This window comes from Pelophylax lessonae (genome assembly GCF_965119305.1).
Source record: "Pelophylax lessonae genome assembly, chromosome: 10".
In the NCBI taxonomy this organism is placed as follows: domain Eukaryota; kingdom Metazoa; phylum Chordata; class Amphibia; order Anura; family Ranidae; genus Pelophylax; species Pelophylax lessonae.
Window position 1 is genome coordinate 125,502,089 of NC_138777.1, and position 23,701 is coordinate 125,525,789.

The window sequence follows — 23,701 nt, forward strand, 5'->3', positions numbered from 1 at the left end:
TATTTTAAGCAACAGACCGCATGGATTCATGAAAGACAGAAGTTGTCAAACAAGCCTGATTTCTTTTTATGAGGAGGTAAGTAAAACCTTGGACAGAGGGGTGGCTGTGGACGTAGTATACTTGGATTTTGCAAAAGCATTTGAAACAGTTCCCCACACACTAACGTGTAAGGTAACGTGTGTGCTCCCTTGGTGGTCCCCCCCCCCCCACTGTTCTGAACCCCCCACCCCCACTGTGCTCCCTTCCCTCTCCTGCCAGCTGCTGCAGGGGATGTGTCACAATAGAGAACAAGAAAGGGGTTGGTAAATATGTAATTTACCAGCTCCTTCCTTTTCTGCATGGACAGTCATAGTCAATGACATTGTAAAAAATAAAATAAAATTATAAAAATAATACAATTAAAGTACAAAAAAAAAAACTACTGACACCAGTGGCTGAACTTCCGGGAAGGCAAAGGTCACACTTGCGACCAGCCCTGGCATTCCACCACTGTAGGGAAGCTCCAAGATGGAAGCAAGGGCCTCCCCACAGTGGTGGAACAGAATGCTGAACTTGTGAAAGGGTCCCGCTGCGGGACCATAATAAAGGGCCCCGCAATGAGAGTAAAGGGCCCCAGGATCAGTTGAAAGAGCCCCAGGCTTGAAGGGAAAGGTCCCGACCAGAGGTCCAGGGGGCCCTTCATGGTTTCTTGAACCGGGGCCCTGAAGGTTCTAGTTTTTTTTTTTATATCCAACAAAAGTTTTATTAAGAAAACAACAGGTACATACAAAGATAAGGAGGATGGTGCACCCATCACAGGGGTCACACTTCAGAGCAAAAGAAGAATTTCAGAGTAATATAAGGATATCAATAACTACACTGGCAGTAAGGTAATGCAAGTATCCAAACACCTTTTAGCCGAGATAAACATAATCAAGTGCTGCAACGTACCAATATAAGCAGGGTTCGGTATATATGCATAAGAGAACCGCTCCATACCAACAGTGCAATCCTCACCACAAAATAAGCCCCAGGAGGAGAAAATAATAAAAAGAGTGACTTTCTCCGGGAACACCATACCTGTTTATTCATTATATCCATTTCAAGATAAAGGAGATAGAAGGAATCCAGGGACGGTTCTGGACCATTGCAAAGGTATGGATGAAACCAGTCCCAGGAGAACAGAAAAACAAGAAGGGAGGAAAGAAAAAAGAGGAAGGGAATTAGGGATAGCAGGGGTAGAGAAGAGAAAGAAGGGGGAAAGGGGGAAAAAAGGAGAGGGGGGATAGGAAGGTCAGGTGAGAGAGATTCCAGAACACCAGGATTGCCTACCAAAGGGTCTATACCTGCAGAATACGGTGCATAACCATTTGTGCAGGAGCTAACCCTGCACAATCCAACCAATCCTGCCAAATCTTATGAAACTTCTTGACTGCATTTCGATGGCGGTACGCCAACTGTTCCCGTAATAGGATGGCATTGACTCATGTCACCCACTGTGCCAAAGTAGGGACCGTAGGGCCCATCCAAAAACTGGCAATTAGTTTCCTTGCCAAATAAAATAGTCTTTGCACCATTATATACGTACCAGGAGTAAATGGTTCCGGATCTAGTATGCCCAGCAGGCACACTAGAGGGTCAACCAGTAAAGGTGCATGCTGAAGGTTCTAGTTACGCATCTGCTCTAAATGGTCTAAGGCAGGGGTCCTCAAACTATGGCCCGCCAGGGTCCTGAACCCGGCCCGCCGGCCAGGATCGGCATAGTGCTGACTGCCTGTCACTCACTGAAGCTCTAATAGGCTTCAGAAAAGGGTGGACCCGGGGGCACAGAGCACTGTGCCCTAGCCCACCCATTTTTGTGACAATACCGAATGAAAATTCGCTATTGTCACACAGATCCTCCTCCTGGCCAATCAGGAAGCAGGTCTGAGACATTAAAAGGGGGCACGCTGTGGTCACTCTGCATTGAAAGGGGGCACACTGTGGTCACTCTGCATTGAAAGGGGGCACGCTGTGGTCACTCTGCATTGAAAGGGGGGGCGCTGTGGTCACTCTACTTTGATGGGGGCATGCTGTGGTCACTCTGCATTGAAAGGGGGCGCGCTGTGGTCACTCTGCATTGAAAGGGGGCACGCTGTGGTCACTCTGCATTGATGGGGGCACTCTGCATTGAAAGAGGGCACGCTGTTGTCACTCTGCATTGAAAGGGGGCATGCTGTGGTCACACATCATTGAAAGGGGGCACGCTGTGGTCACTCTGCATTGAAAGAGGGCATGCTGTGGTCACGCTGCATTGAAAGGGGGCACGCTGTGGTCACTCTGCATTGAAAGGGGGCACGCTGTGGTCACTCTGCATTGATGGGGGCACGCTGTGGTCACTCTGCATTGAAAGGGGGCACGCTGTGGTCACTCTGCATTGATGGGGGCACGCTGTGGTCACTCTGCATTGAAAGGGGGCACGCTGGGGTCACTCTGCATTGATGGGGGCACACTATGGTCACTCTGCATTGAAAGGGGGCACGCTGGGGTCACTCTGCATTGAAAGGGGGCACGCTGGGGTCACTCTTTATTGATGGGGGCACGCTGTGGTCACTCTGCATTGAAAGGGGGCACACTGTGGTCACTCTGCATTGAAAGGGGGCACGCTGTGGTCATACAATATTTATTGTTTTATATATATATATATATATATATATATATATATATATATATATATATATATATATATTGTTTTTCCTGTTTTTTTGTGCATTACAAATAAAATATGCGCATTGGAATTCGTTCATATTTTTTTTCAAACTATAGTCTGGCCCCCAACAGTGTCTTAGGGACCGTGAACTGGCCCCCTGTTTAAAAAGTTTGAGGACCCCTGGTCTAAGGTTATCAGTGGTGTACCCCACAGTTCAGTGTTGGGACCCTTACTTTTTAATATCTTTAGAAATGATATAGGGTCTGGGATTAAAAGTACCATTTCCATCTTTGCATATGACACCAAGCTTTGCAGTGAAATAACTTCCTTACAGGATGTCTCCAACTTACAAGCTGACCTCAATGCACTGTTTCATTGGGCAACTATGTGGCAAATGAGGTTTAATGTTGATAAAAGTATAGTTATGCACTTAAGGGCTAAGAATATGCTTGAATCATACATACTAGGGGGAGTAGAACTGGGGGAATCCATAGTGGAGAAGAATCTGGGTGTTCTGGTAGATCCTAAGCTTAATAGCATGCAATGCCAAGCTGCGGTTTCCAAAGTAAGCAAAGTCCTTTCTTGTATTACCAGAGGCATGGACTCCAGAGAGGAAGATATAATTTTGCCCCTGTACAAATCATTAGTAAGACTTCATCTGGAACATGCAGTTCAGTTTTGGGCACCAGTTCTTAAAAAGGATATTGGGGAACTGGAGAAGGTGCAGAGAAGGGCAAGAGGCATGGAGGAGCTCAGCTATGGGGAGAGATTAGAGGAACTGAATTTATTATCTCTTGAGAAGAGGAGATTAAGGGGGAATATGATCAACATGTATAAATACATAAGGGGTCCATATAGTGAACTTGAGTTGTTGAGTTGTTCACTTTAAGGTCAACACAGAGGACAAGGGGTCACTCTTTACGTCTAGAGGAAAACAGATTTCGTCTCCAAATACGGAAAGGTTTCTTTACTGTAAGAGCTGTGAAAATGTGGAATAGACTCCCTTCAGAGGTGGCTCTGGCTAGCTCACTAAATTGCTTTAACCACCTCCCACCCAGGCCATAGTACATATACGGCCGGGTGGGAGTCTCGTCCTTCTGAATGGACGTTCCGGAATGTCCTTCAGAAGGAGAGAGATCGCGCCGCCGCGGGCACGCGCAGCGGCGCGATCTCGATGTGCCTGTTTCCCTAGGACACAGAGCAACAAGACTCGGCAGGAGGGCCCTGTGATTGGCCCTCCTGATCACATGACGGCTGTGACCAATCACAGCCGTCATGTAATGTCAATACAGCCGTTGTAACGGCTTCCATCTCTTCTCCTCCTGACAGATCCTGTCAGTGAGGAGAAGATCAGAGGATCGATTCTGCAGCCGGGGTGATCAGTGAGTATTTCTAATTACTCACTGATCACAGGGGGGGTCTGTGCTGGTAATCAGATGATTGATTACCAGTGCAGCCCTGGGGGGAGGGGATGCCACTAGAGCCACCAGGAATGCCCACCCATGACCACCAGGGATGCCCACCATGACCACCAGGGATGGCAAACAGGGCTCAGAGAGCCTGCCAGTGGTGCCCCCCCTATCAGTGCTGCCCACCAATGCCATCTATCAGTGCTGCCCACCAGTGCCCGTTATTGCCATCTATCAGTGCCGCCCACCAGTGCCCATTATTGCCCACCAGTGCTGCCTATCAGTGCCCATCAGTGCCCCCCATCAGTGCCGATCAGTGCCACCCATCAGTGCCCATCAGTGCCGCCCATCAGTGCCACCCATCAGTGCCCATCAGTGCCCATCAGTGCTGCCTATCAGTGCCCATCAGCGCTGCCTATCAGTGCCCACCAATGCTGCATATCAGTGCTATCTATCAGTGCCACGTATCAGTGCCCATCAGTGCTGCATATCAGTGCTACCTATCAGTGCCACCCGATCAGTGCCACCCCATCAGTGTCTCCTCATCAGTGCCTGTCAGTGCCGCGTCATCAGTGCTCATCAGTGCAGGAAAAAACTTATCTATTTACAAAATTTTATAACCAAAACAAAAAAACTTTTTTTTTTTTTCAAACTTTTCGGTGTTTTTTATTTGTGCACCAAAAAAGAAAAAACCTGGCGGTGTTGCATGACCGCGCAATTGTCATTCAAAATGCAACAGCGCTAAAAGCTGAAAATTGGTCTGGGAAGGAAGGGGGTTTAAGTGCCCAGTATTGAGGTAGTTAAAAAAGGCATGGATTCTTTCCTGGGTGTACATAATATAAATGGGTACTAATATTTATAGGTAAAGTTGATCCAGGGAATATAAGATTGCCTCTCGGGGGATCAGGAAGGAATTTTTTTTTCTCCTGCTGTGGTTTTTTCGCCTTCCTCTGGATCAACTGCGGGTATAGGGTTGTGTATATGGGATTGTATGGTTGGGTTTTCTTTACTGTTTTTTTTTTTTTTATTGGTTGAACCAGATGGACTTTTCAAACTGACTAACTATGTAACTATATGTAACTATTTAACTATGTTTTCTCCTTTATCAATTCCAAGTAAAATACTTTATTGCTGCTAACACAGTTCCCCATGCAATAAGCCCACAGGATGTGAAGGAAACTTTATGAGTGAATTTAGAAAATTCACAGCTATAAAAACCTATTTACCTTGAGGCATAGAATTATTGTGCAGTTGTCTACCCAAAGATGCAAAAAAGTAATGGCAATTAATACGGTCTTATGCCAAAAAATGGTGCAATCAAACTCCTCATTTGACCCATGGAAGGCTTCAAGGTATTGTACACACCAATCAGTATTTCCAGCCTGCCAGATTGAAATTCACTGACACGACACCCAGAATGTACTGGCACAACCAAGTTTTTACTGGTATTTCCAAAAATTACAAAATTACAGTTTTAAAAGCAAATATTATTACAAACAAGTACAATATGCAATTAGCAATGTGATTTAAGGTAAAAAACATATTCCATTACATTTCATATTACATATGGGCACATTGACTGAGTGACTGTCCCCACAAAAACCAAAAGACTGCCCTTCCTCAAGAAAGACTGTCCTGACACAGGCCACGAAGACTGTTCCACATTGCCCCCCACACACAGAGCCAGCTTTGCCCCCCCAAAGTGCAGAGAGAGAAGGAGTGCTTTGTGTGTGCCCCCACAGAGAAAGAGATTGCTTTGTGTTTGCACCCGCAGAGAGAGAGAGACTGCTTTGCCCCCACACAGAGACAGAGTGAGATACCACTTTGCCCCAAAGAGAGAGAGGCTGCTTTGAACCAACAGACAGAGAGAGAGAGAGACTGTTTTACCCACACAGAGAAAGACCCCTTTGCCCCCAAAGAGAAAGAGCATTATTTTGTATATATTGTGGACAGCCTTCCTAGAAGAGTTGAAGCTGTTACAGCTGCAAAGGGTGTGACTGCACTACTGTATCTCTTCTGAGCTCCAGTGAGGCCTACTGATCCAGGGAGCTTCACTGATTTCTCTACCCAGTGTGAATGCAGGAGCCTGGGGTGGACCCAGGGGAGGATTCCCTGGATGGCCAGAGTACTGGTCCTCCCATACCAGTGTTATAGGGAAGTAAACTGCGCGAAAATATACAATGCAGAGCAGCAACTCAAAAGGGAGATTTACACCAACAATCAATATAAAACAATAAGTTGTGCTAAATGTGAAATTTAAGGTTAATACTGACATTAACTAAGAACAAAATCATTTGTGCCAAAAAATATATATAAGTGTAATAATATTGTGACATTAAAAAACAGAAAAGTACAGTATACTTGATTAACGTGAACCCCCGTGACATTCCAACAAAATATAAACTTGTATGTCTCCAACCATGTAAATGGCACATAGACTATATCCGTGAAAAAAAAAACCACCAGTTGAAGTATCCACCACCACTAAAAGATGACCTGCTTATCAGAAATTCAGACCTCAAGGTTCTACAGCGCTTAGGGTATATCACAACCAAGGCCTTTATCTCCAAGGGAAATCGAAGGACTCTTGTCTGTGTACCTCTTGAATACAGCTTGGCAGCTTTTCAAAGGATGACACCATTGCTCCAATCTTCATTGCCCCCACAGAGAGAGAGAATTATTTTTTATATGTTGTGGAGAGCCTTCCCAGAAGAGTTGAAGCTGTTACAGCTGCAAAGGGTGTGGCTGCACTACTGCTGCTCTCCTGAGCTCCATTGAGGCCTACTGATCCCGGGAGCTTCACTGATTTCTCCACCCAGTGTGAATGCAGGAGCCTGGGTTGGATCCAGGGGAGGATCCTCCAGATGGCCAGAGTATGGATGTTTGAGGACCTGGGAAGGGGCCCAGCTAAAAGCAAAAGCCTGACAACCTACAGAAACAAGGTTTGTGCAAGGATTACAAGAGTTGCCAAGGATGAAGAAGTACTGGCAAAGGTAAAGTTTGACTTCAAGAATAAAAAAATTGCAGGTGACCGGCTTCACAGTTCCAAAAGAAGACAAATGCAGCCCGGGTTAATGGCTTTTGAGGCCAAAGTGGAAAAGCAGAGTCTGCTGGTGGCCGCATTGAAAGAAACCAGAGGGGATTTCAAGAAAAAGTATAGCAACGATGATGCAGAGGAGGCGCAGGAGGTGGTCTCAGTGATAGAGCAGTATTCTGAGGCATCGGGTTCCAAGGTCAACCGTGATAAAAGTGACGTTTTTTAGATGAGCGAGGGAGGTGAGAGCTTTGCACTTCCCAAGGCCTCAGCAGAAGGTCAAAGTATTAAGCATCGAGTTTGGCCCTGATGATTACGGTAAGTCAAATTGGGAAGCCAGCCTGAATGATGCTGATGTCAAGGTGAAATTCTGGAAGGGGTGGCGGCTCTTCTTGAGGGAAAGGGTGGACCTGATTAAGACCTACCTCATTCCTACCTTTCTGTATGTCAGATTTGTTTTTATCTTGCCAGAGTCCTTCTATAGCAGGATTAATAGTTGTTTCTTCCAATTGTTATGGGGGAACAGGCTGAATCTTGTAAAGCGGAATGTGACTTGTCTATCTAGACAAAGGGTGGTCTAGGGATGGTCAACCCAGTTGTGTTCTTCTCGCTGATGTTTATGAAACATAATTTTGGTAACATGCTAGCAGAGATACCGCCTGGATGGGTAGGTATTTTCTAAATCTGGTTTAGGCCTTTTCTAGGCTGTTGGAAGAGTAGCAGGCCAGTGAAAAGCCTAAGGGTCAGGCAAGGTACGCTCCTAGACTTTGTTGCCCTGTGCCTGAAAATTCATAGATGGTGGCATGCAACAGCGTAGGATATCAGGTCCCTCCCTAGATTGTGGGTACTGTCTTTCATGCGCCATTGGCCTTAAGGGATCGCCCAGGTCATATTATGAGGGAGGGTTTATGTTTGATAAATTGAGTGGATTCCCTTGAAATTTAGGGACCAGGCCCTGCTCGCTTTCCATGATAGGCTCTATGTGAGGGGGAACGTGAAGTACTTTCAGAGTGGAGTGTCAGGGTGAAGTGGACCACTTCTTGCTTCAGTGCACTTTGAATGTAGAAGTCTATAAAAAGGTGGGGAGGGCTCTGAATATTCCTTTCTTACCTTGCATGTCTTATGCTGAGTGGGTATATGGAGCATTGGAGAATCGCATGGGATTTGATTTGGACACACTTTTTCTAATCAGCTTAGTAGTCCGATATTACACCTGGAATGCACAGTGTCAGGTATCCCTTAGGCAGAAAGTCCTTCCTGTTGTGGTGGTGGTGTATGAGATTCTTGGTGAGGTAGGGAAAAATTGAGGAATCGTGCCCATGTGGTGTTTCTTCAAGAGACGCATTTTAAATAATTAAAACTCCCATAACTTGGAAATTCCAGATACCCATTTGCTTACCACAGCTGTTCACCTGACTCTTAAGTCCAGGGGTGTTAGCATGTTGATATCGAAACCCTTTCTGCCATCTTACTAAATGAGCAGGGTAGATTCCGGTTTGTGAAAGGCTCCATATTCGGTCATCTGGTTACGTTGGCAAATGTATACATGCCCAATACAAGCCAGATAGGCTTTCTTGAACAATCACTAGAGCAGCTAGCTGAATTCCAAGAGGGAACATATAGTGTGGGGGAAGATTTCCCTGTAGAGCTTGACCTAATGTTAGATGTTTCCTCAGGAGCCTTGCACCTTTCTAAGGCCGCACTACGGCGATTGAAGAAGACTTTGACCGCTGACAGATTGGTTGAAGTTTTGAGGATTATGCACACTGATGTAAGATCTATCTATCTCTCCTATTCGAGACTGGATTTCTTTTTTGTCCACCAAACCACTTTCCATTAGTAGTCTCTAGCAACATTGGTACTCGGACTGTTCAGATCGCGCCTCAATATTTAGATCTCTATGCTGTTAGGAGACTCATCGCACTCCTCTGGCAAGTGGAGTCTGAACGAAAGCTTAATTCAACACCCCCAGCATGCTAACACCATTGCAAACTCTACAAAGGAGTACTTTGTCACTAACTCAATCTCTGACTCTTCCCCTTTATAGTATGGGAAGCCCACAAATGCATGCTCCGGGGCACTCTCATTCAGCTAGGTGCTAAAATTAAAAAAACAGAAATCGACTTCCGGTTCCGACGCCTGATGAGGTAGACGTGTTTGCGGCGGCTCCGGACTCATCGGCCTACAAAATCCGCTCAACACACCCCTACAGACGGCTGAATACCTCTTCTGTGCTCCCAGCACCCTCCGGCTACATCCTGCCATGGACCGGTATGTTACTCACGGCGCTCCGCCGCCCGGAGATCCCCGTTCGGCCTCTAACACTCCGGCATCCCAGCCTGTCAACATGGCTGACACGGCACCTCCCCCTGCAGTAGGCCCGGGGGAGACAGGAATGATGCCTCTCCTTCCCTCAGGCCTGTCCCCGGAGGACGAGCAATATTCCCGCATAGTCCAGGCTGTGGCGGCCCCCACCATCACATCTGCAGTGGACAGATCAGCGCTGCTCCCAAGCCCAGCACTACATTATGGAGAAATTAGAGGACCTGGAAAATCTCAGTTTCATTGGAGTCCCAGAATCTATTACCAACGCTGCCTTAGATGATTATTGTTCCTCAAAAATCCCTCAGGCCTTGGGGTTACCTGTATAGTAGAAAGGGCACACCACTTGGGTCCCCCTTCAAATGACAGGCACTCCCCGCGCCCGGTGATCGCCAGATTCCTTAATTATGCGGACAGGGTGGCTGTGTTCAGATCTTTTAGGAACGCTAAATCTCTACAACTGGATGGTTACAAGATCTTACTGTTCGTGGACTATTCCCAGGAGGTCGCAAGGCAACGGAAAGCGTTTCAACAGATTTGTACCGCACTCTTTCAAAAAGGGGTCAAATTCACGCTGGCCTATCCAGCCATTCTTCGCTTTACAACTTCTACAGGCGAAGCTAAATCATTTTCCCACCCGGATGAAGCAGCTATCTATCTACAGGCTTCTATGCAAATCCCAATGTAGACCCAAGCCTCTCCTTCTTCCTCCCGCTCCCCGGGAGGTAAAGACCTTCGTAGTCCCAGGAAAGACTCCCCCAAAAGGCCCCGCTATGCCCATAGATCATACAAGTGATCATGTATGATATTATGGTTGGCCCTCGCTCCTTAGTAAAAAGCTGCTCTCCGGCGGGAGCATCACTACCTGCCCCCACAGAGGGGCTCTCTTCTGGTTAGTCAGATGACATAGCCTCTATTTACATGCACTGTTACTGTTCTTAACCGTTATTATGTGAGCACTCATCCTCTCTGTATCCTCTTTAATATTTGGATTGCTCTCCTACTAATGTTTATTTTCGTTATTGTCTACGTTCCCTCACACCCTCACAGGAGTTGCACCGCGTGCCTCATCCTGCTTCTGGTCCTGGCGGCAATGTACATCTCGCGGACCCCATCCTTTTTCTGACGTGGCCCTATCCATGGAAGGGTTAGGGAAGGCTTTCTCTTCAATTCACCATCTATACCGTCTTGGGGATGGCCCCTCCACGATTACTACTGACACTACTATACCTATCACATAGGTTGACCCCTAGTGTTATCTCTCCTATCACATATAACACCCGCATCACTTACACCAACCCTTCAGCCCCCCCCCGTAATATGAAACTAATTTCATGGAACGTCAAAGGGTTGCGTTCCCCACATAAAAGGATGGCCGTCCTTAGACATTTAAAAAGACTAAAAGCAGACATTGCGCTACTCCAAGAGTCCCACTTAGCGGCCTCAGATTTTTTCTGTATGCGCAAACTATGGGTGGGCCAGATCTTTGGCTCAGCCTCGGTAAAACACAAGGCAGGAGTTACATAGTTACATAGTAGGTGAGGTTGAATAAAGACAATAGTCCATCCAGTTCAACCTGTGTAGGTGTGTGTGGCCGTAATAATCTTGCATACCCCTGAATGTTCTGATTCTTGAGATGTACGTCTAAGAGTCTTTTGAAAGCCACCATACTTCCCGCAGAAACCACCTCTTGTGGTAGAGAATTCCACAATCTTGTAGCTCTAACAGTAAAGAACCCCCCTCTTTGCCTGAGGTTAAAACGCTTCTCCTCCAGACGCATTGTATGCCCTCTAGTCCTCATGCAGTCCTTTCCGACTGAATAGCTTTTTTTCTATGCTGAGATCACCATTGAGATATTTATAAATTGCTATCATGTCCGCTCTCAGGCGTCTCTTCTCCAGGGAGAATAGATCAAGCGATTGCAAACGCTCTTCATAATTAAGGTCCTCCAATCCCCTAATTAGTTTAGTTGCCCTTCTCTGGACCTTCTCCAGCTCCAACACATCCCTCCTGAAGACCAGCGACCAGAACTGGACAGAATACTCCAGATGTGGTCGGACCAGAGTTTTATAAAGTGGTAGGATTATAGTTTTATCTCTGGAATACATCCCTTTCTTTATGCATGCTAATATTCTGCTGGCTTTGGCAGCTGCCACTTGACATTGCATGCTATTGCTTAGTCTATCCTCTACCAGGACTCCCAGATCCTTCTCCATTTTGATTCCCCCAAAGGTTCCCCCCCTAAAGTGTATTGTGCTTTTATGTTTTTAGTCCCCAAGTGCAAAACCTTACACTTCTCCACATTAAACCTCATTTGCCATGTCGTTGCCTCATCAACAAAAATTTACCCTGCGAGGTTCTTGCAGAGGACTCAGGGCCGCCTAATCATCCTTAAACTTAAAATCCAATCATCTACACTTGCTATTGCAAACGTGTACGCCCCTAATACACCCCCCAAAACCTATTTCACGGACCTATCCTCCAAACTGGCTTCATATGTCCATCTCCCTCTTCTGCTGGGCGGAGATTTCAACACGGTAATGCACCCCTCGGAAGATAGAGCTAGAGCTGTTCTATCTGGTTTCCAACCCCACATTACTTTCTCACACCTATCAGACTTTGTGTCCACCCTGCATCTCACTGATGTCTGGAGACTGTCTCACCCCTTGGGCAGGGAATACACCTGTTTCTCCCCCCCACGACAGTCTATCCCGCATAGACTACTTTTTATGCAATGATCGGTTTTTAAAATCCACCTCAGACCCCTCTATTGAACAAATAGCGATCTCCGACCATGCCCCAATCTCTCTCTCTTCAGGACTGTAATATGACCCCTTCCACCCCCGTCTGGCGTTTCCCATCCTACTTAGCAGACAATAAAAACCTACAAACACTTCTGGCCTCCACTTGGTCCTCCTTTTTAAAAGACAACGAGGGCCACTTTCCAAGCTTGACGGTGGGGAAGTGAATTATCCTGGGCTAAGCGTGCCTGAGCTTCACAAAGAGTTTTACTAGCCTCCTGGTAAATGGCATTTGCTGCCTTCTTGTGGGCTATGCAAAGGACCTCGCTCTTCAACGCATATTGCTTCTATTTAAAAACCCACCGGGACTCTACAGTGGCCCCTAAAGAGATTACATCAGTGATCAAAGACTATTTGCATCCCTCGATGGTCCTGACCCTATCAAATCTGATGTTGCCAAGGCCTTCCTGGATAAAGTCCATATCCCCACATTAGACCCCTCTGATCTCTCAAATCTCAATGCCCCCATTACCTTAGATGAAGTTCAAAAAACCATAGCCTCTTTAACACCAGGGAAGGCCCCGGGTCCGGATGGCTTCACCTCCGACTTCTATAAACTGGCTATAGACTCTATATCTCCCACTCTAACCAAAGTATTTTCCCATATCATGAACGGAGGCCCCTATCTACCGACAGGATTCCAGGCCCATATTAAACTCATCCTGAAACCAGGGAAAGACCCTTCAGAACCCAATCCCTATCGTCCAATTTCCCTGTTAAACCTTGACACTAAAATTCTCTCCAAAATAATAGCTAACAGACTAGTGGATATTATGCCCTCGCTAATCTTACCTACACAATCAGGCTTCACCAAAGGATGTTCAGCCACTTCAAACATCCGCAAGGTCCTGACAGTTTTGAATGCGGCCCATATCGACCCCCAAAATTACATGGCTATCCTAACATTAGATGCAGAAAAGGCCTTTGACAATGTGGACTTCTCCTGGCTCCAAATGTTCCTTGAGAGGTTTGGTTTTCATGGCTCTTTTCTGCATCTAATTTCTGCAATGTACTCAGCTCCTCGTGCCAACATTGTCGCCTGTGGACAGATTTCGGAGTCCTTCCCCCTCTACAAGGGTACCAGGCAAGGTTGCCCTCTATCCCCATTACTCTTCAATTTGGCAATTGAACCCCTTTCCCGCTACCTCTCTGCCCATCCCTGGTTACATGGCATACCCGTAGGTGTCCAGGAAATACGCACGGCCCTCTTTGCAGATGACATCCTCATCTTCACTTCAGAGCCCTCCTCAGACATCCCCCTTATACACAATATTTTCAACAATTTCAGAGAATGCTCAGGTCTCAGAATAAATTTCACTGAAAGTGAGATCCTACCCCTTTCCCACTCTAAATCTCCCCCCATGGTCGGTCCGCTCTATATTCTCCATCGCCAGATCTCATATCAAATATTTGGGCATAAAAATAGGTAGACTTCCTTCATCCATTTACACCCTTAACTCCCCCCCTGTAGTTGATGCAATCAGGAAACAGTTGGATTCTTGGTCGGAATCACCCCTTTCCCTCCTGGGCAGATGTCACCTATTCAAAATGGTTAGCTACCCAAAACTGCTCTATCCTATGCAGACCATTCCTCTCCTCCTTAAACATAAGGATATTCAGATTATTTATAGAGCTCTTACAGCCTTTCTTTGGCACAACAAACGCCCGCGCATGTCGCTTAAAAAACTCCAGATGCCCATGCGGTAAGGAGGGGCCAACATCCCAGATATTCGATTGTATAACTTGTCTTGCCTACTAAGAGTAGGCATTGTTTGGATAACATGGGTATCTAGGTTTTCTAACTTTACATTGGAATCTCAGATGGTCAACCCTTTCCACCTGGGTGCATTACTCCATTGCCCTCTATATGCTTTACCACCCACTATTAAAAATAATATTCTTTTGAGAGACACTATTATATCCTGGAGAGAAATCTGCAAGCAATTGAAGCTTTTGCCCTTTTACTCAAAATACCTGACCATTTTGGGCCACCCTCTTTTTCCCTCAAACCAGGCAATACCAAGCTTTTTCTCGCTGACCTTCAAGCGGTCTCACACATTTTGCCCAACTTATTGACCCCACCTCTGGACGTCCTCGGCCTCACTCGGAACTCTGCACCACCCATGATATATCTGGAAGCCATTTTATCTACTTGCACCAGGCATCTTCTTTTTGCGACAGCTCTTTGCCCACCTCTGCTCAAGCGCAATCGGGACACTTTGCTAGATGTTCTAATGCCGAAACAGAAACTTAGGCTCTCGGACACTTACAAACCTCTCATGGATCTCCGCAGCCCACGACACAGGGTCAACCCTTCCTCTCCTTGGAGCAAGGACTTCAATCTCCCTAATCTCGGGATCTCTATCTTACAAGGATATAATAAGACTTGCAAGTTCATTGTCAATGAATTTTGGAAAGAGCAGCAGCTGAAGATCATGCACAGAGCCTACTCCCCATTTTTTTTTTTTCTGCTGATGTGCCCAATGCTCATTCCTGTTCCTGGTGTGGACTACATAGACCTACGTTAGCCCACAGACTCTGGTCATGCCCTGCTATCACAAAATTCAGGTCCGAGGTCCAATCTCTTCTATTTGACACTACAGGCTTGCCCCCAATGAACAACCCGCTTCTTCTGCTCTTTGGCAACTTACATGGCCCCTCCTTGGCTGTGAATCACCTACAATCATTAACTCTGCACCGCCAAAAGGCCTGGATTGCAACTAGCCTTATGATAGCCAGGAGGGCAATACTCAGAAAAGTAGAAAAGTGGACAGTCCCCCACCCCCCTAAACTTACAGGACGTTATGGAAGAACTTACCAAGCTATATGCAAAAGAACTCCTGGATTCAAACCTCTGTTCCAGTCCATCCCAGCATTTCCTGGCTAAATGGAACTCATTCTTGAAAGCATTCCCCCAGGCCATTCCCAACCCTACCTGAGATGATACTTAATCTCCCGATACCTGTGTCAATTATTGAATATACCCGAGTTTTATGGTTTGCCTTTACTATTAATCACCAAGGTATTCTCCCCCCCTCCCCCCTGTTCTCCCCCCTCACCTTCCCCCCTACACCCTTCCGCCCCCTTCACCCCACCTCCCTAACACCCGTTGGACTTTGTTTCTTGATATGGTGATCTAGTTACGGATCCCCTGTTTGAAAGGTTATATTTCTTCCTTCTTGTATTATGGTTTGTCATTTCTCATGCAATACATGTCTGTTGTTTTTATATGCAAAACTCAAATAAAATATGTTTAAAAAAAAAAAAAACAGAAATGACAGGAAAAGGAAACTCTTCTTGATCGTATTCGAACTCTGGCGAGAGATGTAGCTATGGAACTGAAAAATGTACGTGATTCTCCTAACTCTATCTAGCTCACCAAAGTAAAAGTGAACTTCATGCACTCCAGGTGTCACTTCTACGAGTTTGAAGGTAAACCTGGTAGACCCGTGGCTCAGGCATTGCATGAGGTAACAAACTCTTCCGGTCTTAAGACTTTGCTAACTGCTTCAAGTCTTCTTACGAAAAGCTCTACAATCTTGCTAAACTGGGTTCATCATCAACTTTGCAGGTGTGCTCATCCTCAATTCACGACTACCTCTGCCTGTCTGGCATGCCCAAATTGACCACCCAATATAGGGAAGCCATGAAGAGCCCAAATACCAAAGAGGAACTTCTGGAAGCATTGCAGGCCATGGATAAGGGCAAGGACACAGGGCCTGATGGCTTTCCATTGACCTATTAACATTTGCAGATCAATTATTCCCCTACTTGGCCAACTCTTGTAACGCATTGTTGTACAGGGCCTCTCTCCCGGCTGATTCACTACATGCACCCAATATCGTTACTGAATGACTCACTTAAGATATTCACAAAAGTCTTGGCTACTCGCCTTATCTCAGTTATACCTGGGCTGGTCCACTGTGACCAAGTGGGCCTTATCCCTAATAGAGAAGCCAGAGATGATATGTGTCGTGCTTTGAATCTGATCCACATGGCACGGTCGAAGGCTACTCCTTTGATGCTGATTTCTGCTGACATGGAGGAAGCATTCAGCCAAGTCAGTTGGCTTTTTATGTGATGGACGCTGAGGTACCTAGATTTGGGTCCCAACATGTGTGCATGGAATCGATGCCATTTGCTCCCAGCCAACAGCGGCAGTGAGGGCAAATGAGGCAGTCTCTTCCACCTTCACCTTGAACAACGGGACTAGTCAGGGCTGCCCCCTCTCGACTCTGAAATTAGTTCTGGTTTTAGAACCCTTGCTCTCATATTATGGTTAACCCAGACATTAGGGGCTTACAAAGTAGGTGCGCCCATTATAGGGCAGTGGAATATGCCGCGATGACTTATTTTTCATTACCAACCTCAAACTCACTATCTCTAATCTACTGAAGGCCTCAAGACGTAAGCTTCCCTTTCCAATTACAAAATGAATGTACAAAAGTTGGAGGTAATGAATGTGAATTTACCCCAAGACAGGCTTCGGAAAATTAAATGTAACCTTCCATTTACGTGGGCAAGTCATAGACTCAAGTATCTGGGTATATATCTTACCCCCTCGATAACCGATATTTTCAAAGAAAATTTTCTTCCTTGCTTGGTGAAGACCAAAGGAGAACTAAAGCACTGGCACCAATGAGCCTTTACATGGTTCAGAAGAATCAGTATCCTGAAGATGACTGTCCTTCCTAGACTGTTGTACGTACTACAGACACTCCCAGTGAGGCTTCCACGTACTTTTCTGCGGACAGTGTGGGTTGAATTCTTAAATTTTTTATAGGGCAACATATCAAAATGGATCTCGTATCGTATTCTGACCCTCCTGGAATTGCAAGGAGGCATTGGGTTCCCAGGCCCCACCAAATATTATTATGCGGTTCATATGACACAAACTCTTGACTGGATCAAACATGCTCAAGAGAAGGGATGGGTGAGGTTGGAACGAGAATTGTCCTCAGCCCCACTGCAAACACTGCCATGGCAAATGGTGTTACTACCTCCAGACATTAGATCCCATCCTTTGATTGGAACTACTCTCTTGGTCCTTCATAAGGCTGGCTGCCTTTCCTGAACCTCCCCCTCCACTTGCACGATTGGTGATAAACCAATGATAGGTGCACTAGATTTTACTCCGAGCTTGTCAGACTATATGTTCAAGACCTTTCTTCAAACAAATCAATTTAGAGTCTGCCATTTTATCTGGGAAAACTGTTGGGTTTCCCTATACTATCCCCTTTTACTATAGACAATATTAGGCAGATGGTGTCACCCCCATTGGACTGCTGGAGGGCCATGCAGGTCCAACACTATTTGACATCCCTGCCTGCTGCTAGGACCCTTGTCTAGACCCATCCCTTCTACGTCACGCTCTTTCTATAAGAAATTCCATCCTGTCTAAGCTCTCTGAGGGTTACATGCCATTCTTTCCATGACATTGGGAGAGGGACCTAGACCTGACGTTTACTAATGTACAATGAGAATGCATCTTTGTTTTTGCCCATCTCTCTTCCATTGCGAGTAGGCCTCAGGAATCAAGATATAAGGTTCTGGCTTGATGGTATGTTGAGTTTTTTGAGGGGACAGCAAATTGACACTGTTATACAAGCTGTACACTCACTACTTGACATCAACAACAAGTGGTTAACCACTTCTGGACCGGAAAGGATTTGCCCACTTAATGATCAGGCCATTTTTTTCTGATTTGGCACTGCATTACTTTAACGGACAATTGCGCAGTCGTGCAGCGCTGTACCTAAATAAAATTGATGTCTTTTTTTTCCAACAAATAGACCATTCTTTTGGTGGTACCTGTGCGATTTTTATTTTTATGTACTATAAACAAAAAAGAGCGACAATTCTGAAAAACAAAACAATATTTTTCACTTTCTGCTATATAACATTCCCAAAAATGGTTTTCATCCTTTTAGGCCAATTTGTATTCTGCTACATATTTTTGGTAAAATAAATCCCAATAGGCGTATTTTGATTGGTTTGCGCAAAAGTTTTCACGTCTACAAACTAGAGGAAAGATTTAGGTCATTTTTATTTATTTATTTTACTAGTAATGGCGGCGATCTGCGATTTTTAGCAGGACTGCGACATTGCAGCGGACAGATCGGACCCCTAACTGACATTTTTTACACTTTTGGGGGGACCAGTGACATTACAATAATCAGTGCTAAAAATATGCTCTGTTACTGTAATAATGACACTGGCAGGGAAGGGGGTTAACCCAGTGGTAATCAAAGGGTTAAGTGTGAGCCTAGGGGAGTGTTTTCTAACTGTTTGGGAGAGGGACTTGTGCAATGAACACAGAGACCTGTGATCCTATATCTTGAAAAAGGAGCGTGGCTGCCGTTTCATTCGCAGCACGAACGCTCTGAAACCGGTCGCATATTGGTGACGTCACGATCCCGCGCCTGCAGCGTCCCAAGCCTTGTTCTGGTTGGATTTCCATCACCGTGACAGCTGGCTTCCCATGGAGACCACTAGAAGCTAAAGACGCCCCAGACACCGATCTGCAGGACTAAGGACTCTCTGGGATCAGACTTCTCACCACCGCCTTAGATGTGCTTGTCCACCCTTACCTTGATGTAAGTTCCTATTGACGTTTTATTTAATTAAATTGGATACCTGCACTTAGAGGCGCCTCTCTCTCCTTCAATTTTTCCTATATAGGAGGTTCACAGGCGCTCTGGGATCATTTCAGAGTCAACGGTCTGCCCGTCGTTCTCTCTCAGCGGGGAGTGATCGCAGGTGCCCGATGGAAATCGCAGCCACTGGCCCCATGGATCAGCATCACCGCTACCTAGTGGGCAGATGAGTGCCCCCAGGAGTGCCCCCAAATTCGCGCAGTCGAGCCAGCCTGCTGCAGTATATATGCGGCGGGTGGTCGGCAAGAAGTTAAAGTTATAAAAATAAGTCTTGTTTTTTTTTTTATGTTGCTTAAAAATAACAAACATTTGATACTTACCTGCTCTGTGCAGTTGGGTTTGCAGAGCAGCCCAGATCCTCCTCTTCCCAGGTTCCTCTTCTGCCTCCCTTCTGATGAGTGTCCCCACAGTAAGCAGCTTGCTATGTGGGCACCCAACTGAGCCGCAGCTCTGTGTGTCCATTCAGACATGGAGCCATGACTAGGCTCCGCCCCCTCTTTCCCAGGCAGGCGAGTGTCTCCTGCAACATTGCTGGATATGTATTAGGGGGGCTGAGAGGGGCTGCTGAACACAGAAGTTTTTTCTTTTTTAATCTCAATGCATAGAACGCATTAGGATAAAAAAAAACCTTCTGCCTTTACAACCACTTTAAGGGCAAAGGTGATATTTGTTGCACCTATGTTGATATGAGGCTGATGAAGCCTCGCAGTGCCGGTTCACACTGAAGCGGCACGACTTCGGGGGCGACTTGTGAAGTCGCGTGCACCGCGACTTCGGCGCGACTTGCACGGACTTCATAAAATGAATGTCTATGCAAGTCGCTCCAGGTCGCCCCGAAGTAGTACAGGACCCTTTTTCTAAGTCGGAGCGACTTGTGTCGCTCCTATTAGAACCGTTCCTGTACCACACAATGGACTGCGAAAGTGCACGACTTGTCAGGCTGACCAAGTCGCCTGACAAGTCGTACTAGTGTGAACCGGCACTTAGGACAGTCACTGGGAAAATGTACCAGTTCACTGTAACAAGCAACATAGGTGAGCTTTCACCAGCAGCATTTCTTCAATTCAGAATGTTCTTATTGTTCAAATCACTTTATTTAAAACCTAGCAAATGTTACAGTGGGAGAAACAATAGTTATTGAATTAAAAGATGTTGATGGTGTATAAACTTGTGTACACATAGGTATTGGAATAATTTTATATATAATTAATTCACCTGTTTTGTAAAGAAGTAGGCATTTGCACAACATGGCAACAAGCAATGATGGTTCTATAGTATAAAGAAATATCAATAAAAAGCTTTTCATTTCATACTTGTTTCTGGGCAGAATCCATAAGTCTTATCCTTGTCATAGTCTTCTGTGGTTGCACACCATCTATAGCCATCACTTCTTCCTTCAGTTGTGCAGCTGTCATAGCTGTTTCCTTGAAATTTAAAAGGGAACTTGCAAGGTTTTCCATCTGCATTTCCAGCCAATGTGAAGAGTACTAAAGAGAGAAACAAAGAGTGTTGTTAAAGCTCACTTATTCTACTTCTCTTTACCGAAAGAATATTTTTACAGCTGAATAATAGATGTACATTTGTACATACACCAGATTAGTGAAAATATATCACTGTAGGTATTATTATGTATTCAGAATGGGTCCTTATCAAATGGGTGTTGCACCAAAGAGTATTGAAATCTTTAAAGATATCTGTAGAGGGTGTTCTTTAACCACTTCTGGACCAGAAGGTTTTACCCCCTTAATGACCAGGCCATTTGTTGCAATTTGTGTAATTGCACAGTCCTGCAATGCTTTAACCAAACAAAATTGTATGTCCTTTTTTTTTCTCACAAATACAGCTTCCTTTTGGTGGTATTTGATCACATCAGGGGTTTTTATTTAATGGGAAAAAAACAAAAAACACAAAAATTGAGAAAAAAAATGACATTTTCTACTTTTCTTATAAAATATAATATATAAAATATATCCAATAAACTACATTTTTATTTTACATTTAGGCCAAAATGTATTTAGCTACATGTCTTTGATGAGAAAAAAAAAAAATCTCAACAGGCGTATGTTTATTGGTTGCGCAAAAGTTATAGCGTCTACAAACTATGGTGTATATATTGGAATTTACGCAGCTGCAGCTTTTACTTTCTGACTGCCTATCTCATTTCTTGAAGTGCTAAAATGGCAGGGCAGTACAACCCCCCCCCCCCCCCGCCAATTTACCCCTTTTTGGAAAGTAGACACCCCAAGGAATTACCTGAGAGGCATGTTGAGCCCATTGAATAATACATTTTTTTGTCACAGGTTTTTGAAAAAAAAACAAAGTTACACAAAGTTGTCATTGAAATTATATATTGCTCACGCATTCCATGGGTATATGTGGAATTTCATCCTAAAAGTCATTCTGCTGCTTCTTCTGAGTATGGGATACCCCATGTGTGAGACATTTTGGCAGTCTAGCTGCGTACAGGACCCTGAAATCCAGTCACTGCCTTCAGGCTTTCTAAGGGCGTAAATTGTTGGGTTTCACTCCTTACTATCCATCACAGATTCAGAGGCCATGAAATGCCAAGATAGTACAGAACCCAACCCCCCCCCCCCCCCATGACCCCTTTTCGGAAAGTAGACACCCTAAGCTAGACCAAGACTTTTCTGACACTTTTTGTTAAGATGACAAAAACATATATTTTTTTTTTTACTAGAAAATTACTTTGAACCCCCAGACATTATATATTTCTTTATATATTTTTTTAAAGCAGAGGCCCTACAGAACAAAATGGTGGGTGTTGCAATTTTTTTTTCTTTGTCACATGGTATTTGCGCAGAGATTTTTTAAACGCAATTTTTTGAGAAAAAAAACTTTTAAATTTAATGCACAAATACACTATATACAGTATTGCCAAATTGTTTGGTAAAATATAAAATATGATCTTATGCTGGGTACATAGATACCAAACATGAAATTCTTTAAAATTGTGCACGCCCGTGCAGCGGCAACAAACTATCCTCTATTTATAGAGGAAGTCTACTGCAAGAATTACTGCCCTCGATCTGAGGTTTGCGGCGATACCTCACATGCATGGTGCAATTGCTGTTTACATGTGACACCAGACCGATGCTTGTGTTCGCCCTTGCGCGCAAACGCGGCGGACAGGAGTGCTTGAATTATTTTTGTTTGTTTGTTTTATTTTCCGTTTTTATTTCATTTTGACACCTTCCCTTCCCTGTCATTTTTTTTTTTTTTTTCATTTTTATTGTTATCACAGGGAATTTAAATATGATAGCAATAAGTAATGACAGGTACTCTTTTTTTTCAAAAAATTGGGGTCTGTTAGACTCTAGATCTCTACTCTTTAGCCCTTAAAGCATCTGACCACACCAAGATTGGTGTGATAAGATGCTTTCCCAATTTCCCAATGGCGCTGTTTATATCTGGCGAAACCAATGTCATGAAATGCTTGTATCTTCTGTTATTTTATGCCATAGAGATGTTTGGAGCCATTCTGGTCTCCAATCAGCTTTATGGTCATCTGAGGGAACCACCAGCTGCAGTCTCGGGTTACCCGGTGGGACAGGAGAGCCCAAGAAATCCGTGGAAGGCGACAGAAGGGAGGTAGTCTTCTCCCACTGCTTGTAAAAGCAGTCTAGCGGCTAATTATCTGCTAGGATTGCTTTTACATTAAAGCTGACCACTGGCTGTAAAAAAACAATACCAGAAAGTGTGTTGTATGCCCACCTTTAGACCTCCCAGCATCCACCCACTTCTAATGATGGGCATACATGCAATGTTCTTTTTTTTCCCTTCAGACCATGGGCTGAAGGAAAAAAAAGAACATAGCAGATTCCTCCATTCGCATCGATCGATGTGGATGAAGAATTCTATGCCAATAAAAGTGTTCAAAAAATATATGGCGAAGCATAGTTGGTGATCCACCCTCTATCTCCTTCCCATCCCCTATGCTTCACCATATATACTCTTTTTTTAACGTAAAAATAACAAAAACAGAAAATTCTAAGAGAATTAAAAGACATAAAACTAATTCCGAATATGAATTCCGAATACAAATTGAACTAAACAAAATAATTTAACTAAACTAAATAATTAGACTAACGAATCGAAACAAAACGAAAGAAAAATATTTTTTCGGCATGCACATGTCTAACCCCTATACCCCTTGATCTAAACAAGCAATTAACCTTGCAGTGTGGGTTAAGCTTCACTGTGAGGGAGAATTTTTTCATGTTTCCTGGAGTTGAGCTTTAAAAAATGTTTTTATAACCTGGGGATAGGCAGTCAAAGGTAAAGATCCAGTAACTCTCTCCTTCCCAGAGTCTCTTGAAACGTTCTGCAGCTGGGAGTTTCTGTGAAATGGATTTAATATCCCAAGCCTGTAAGCCTGCAGATGATTAGTTGTGGTGTTCTGCAAAATGATGGTTTACACTGTGTTTAGGGTTAGCCAATTCCACAAATCTCCTGTGTTCCCCAAATCTGGCATGTAATGTGCGGATGGTTCTGCCAATGTAGAGGAGACCACACTACCATGTGAGGCAATACACAACAAACTGGGAGGAGCAACTCTGGAATGTACTGATGGAAAACGTTTTGCCCTGAAATGTTTCTGACCATTCTTGACGTGTTTGCAAGTGAGACATTTTAGATTCCTGCAATGATACATTCTCGTGAGATGTCCAAATTAATTTCCAGGTTTCACACTAGGTCTGGGAGAAGAAGGGACCTTGCTTCAAGCAATTTTCCCTTTGATGCTTGTGGCTTTCCAGTTTGAGAATTCAGGTTTCTGGGAAATTGTGCTTTT

At 44.7% G+C, this 23,701-nt stretch overlaps 1 protein-coding gene across 1 annotated transcript in view; it reads right to left on the reverse strand.

Annotated features, from left to right (window-relative positions):
• The window catches only part of MMP2 (matrix metallopeptidase 2), a 317,663-nt gene that overhangs the window by 187,129 nt on the left and 106,833 nt on the right, over positions 1-23,701 (reverse strand). Inside the window, exon 6 of the mRNA XM_082270399.1 lies at positions 20,205-20,378. Within this exon, the coding sequence (XP_082126525.1) occupies positions 20,205-20,378 (174 nt within the window). The remainder of the gene's footprint in view (positions 1-20,204; positions 20,379-23,701) is intronic.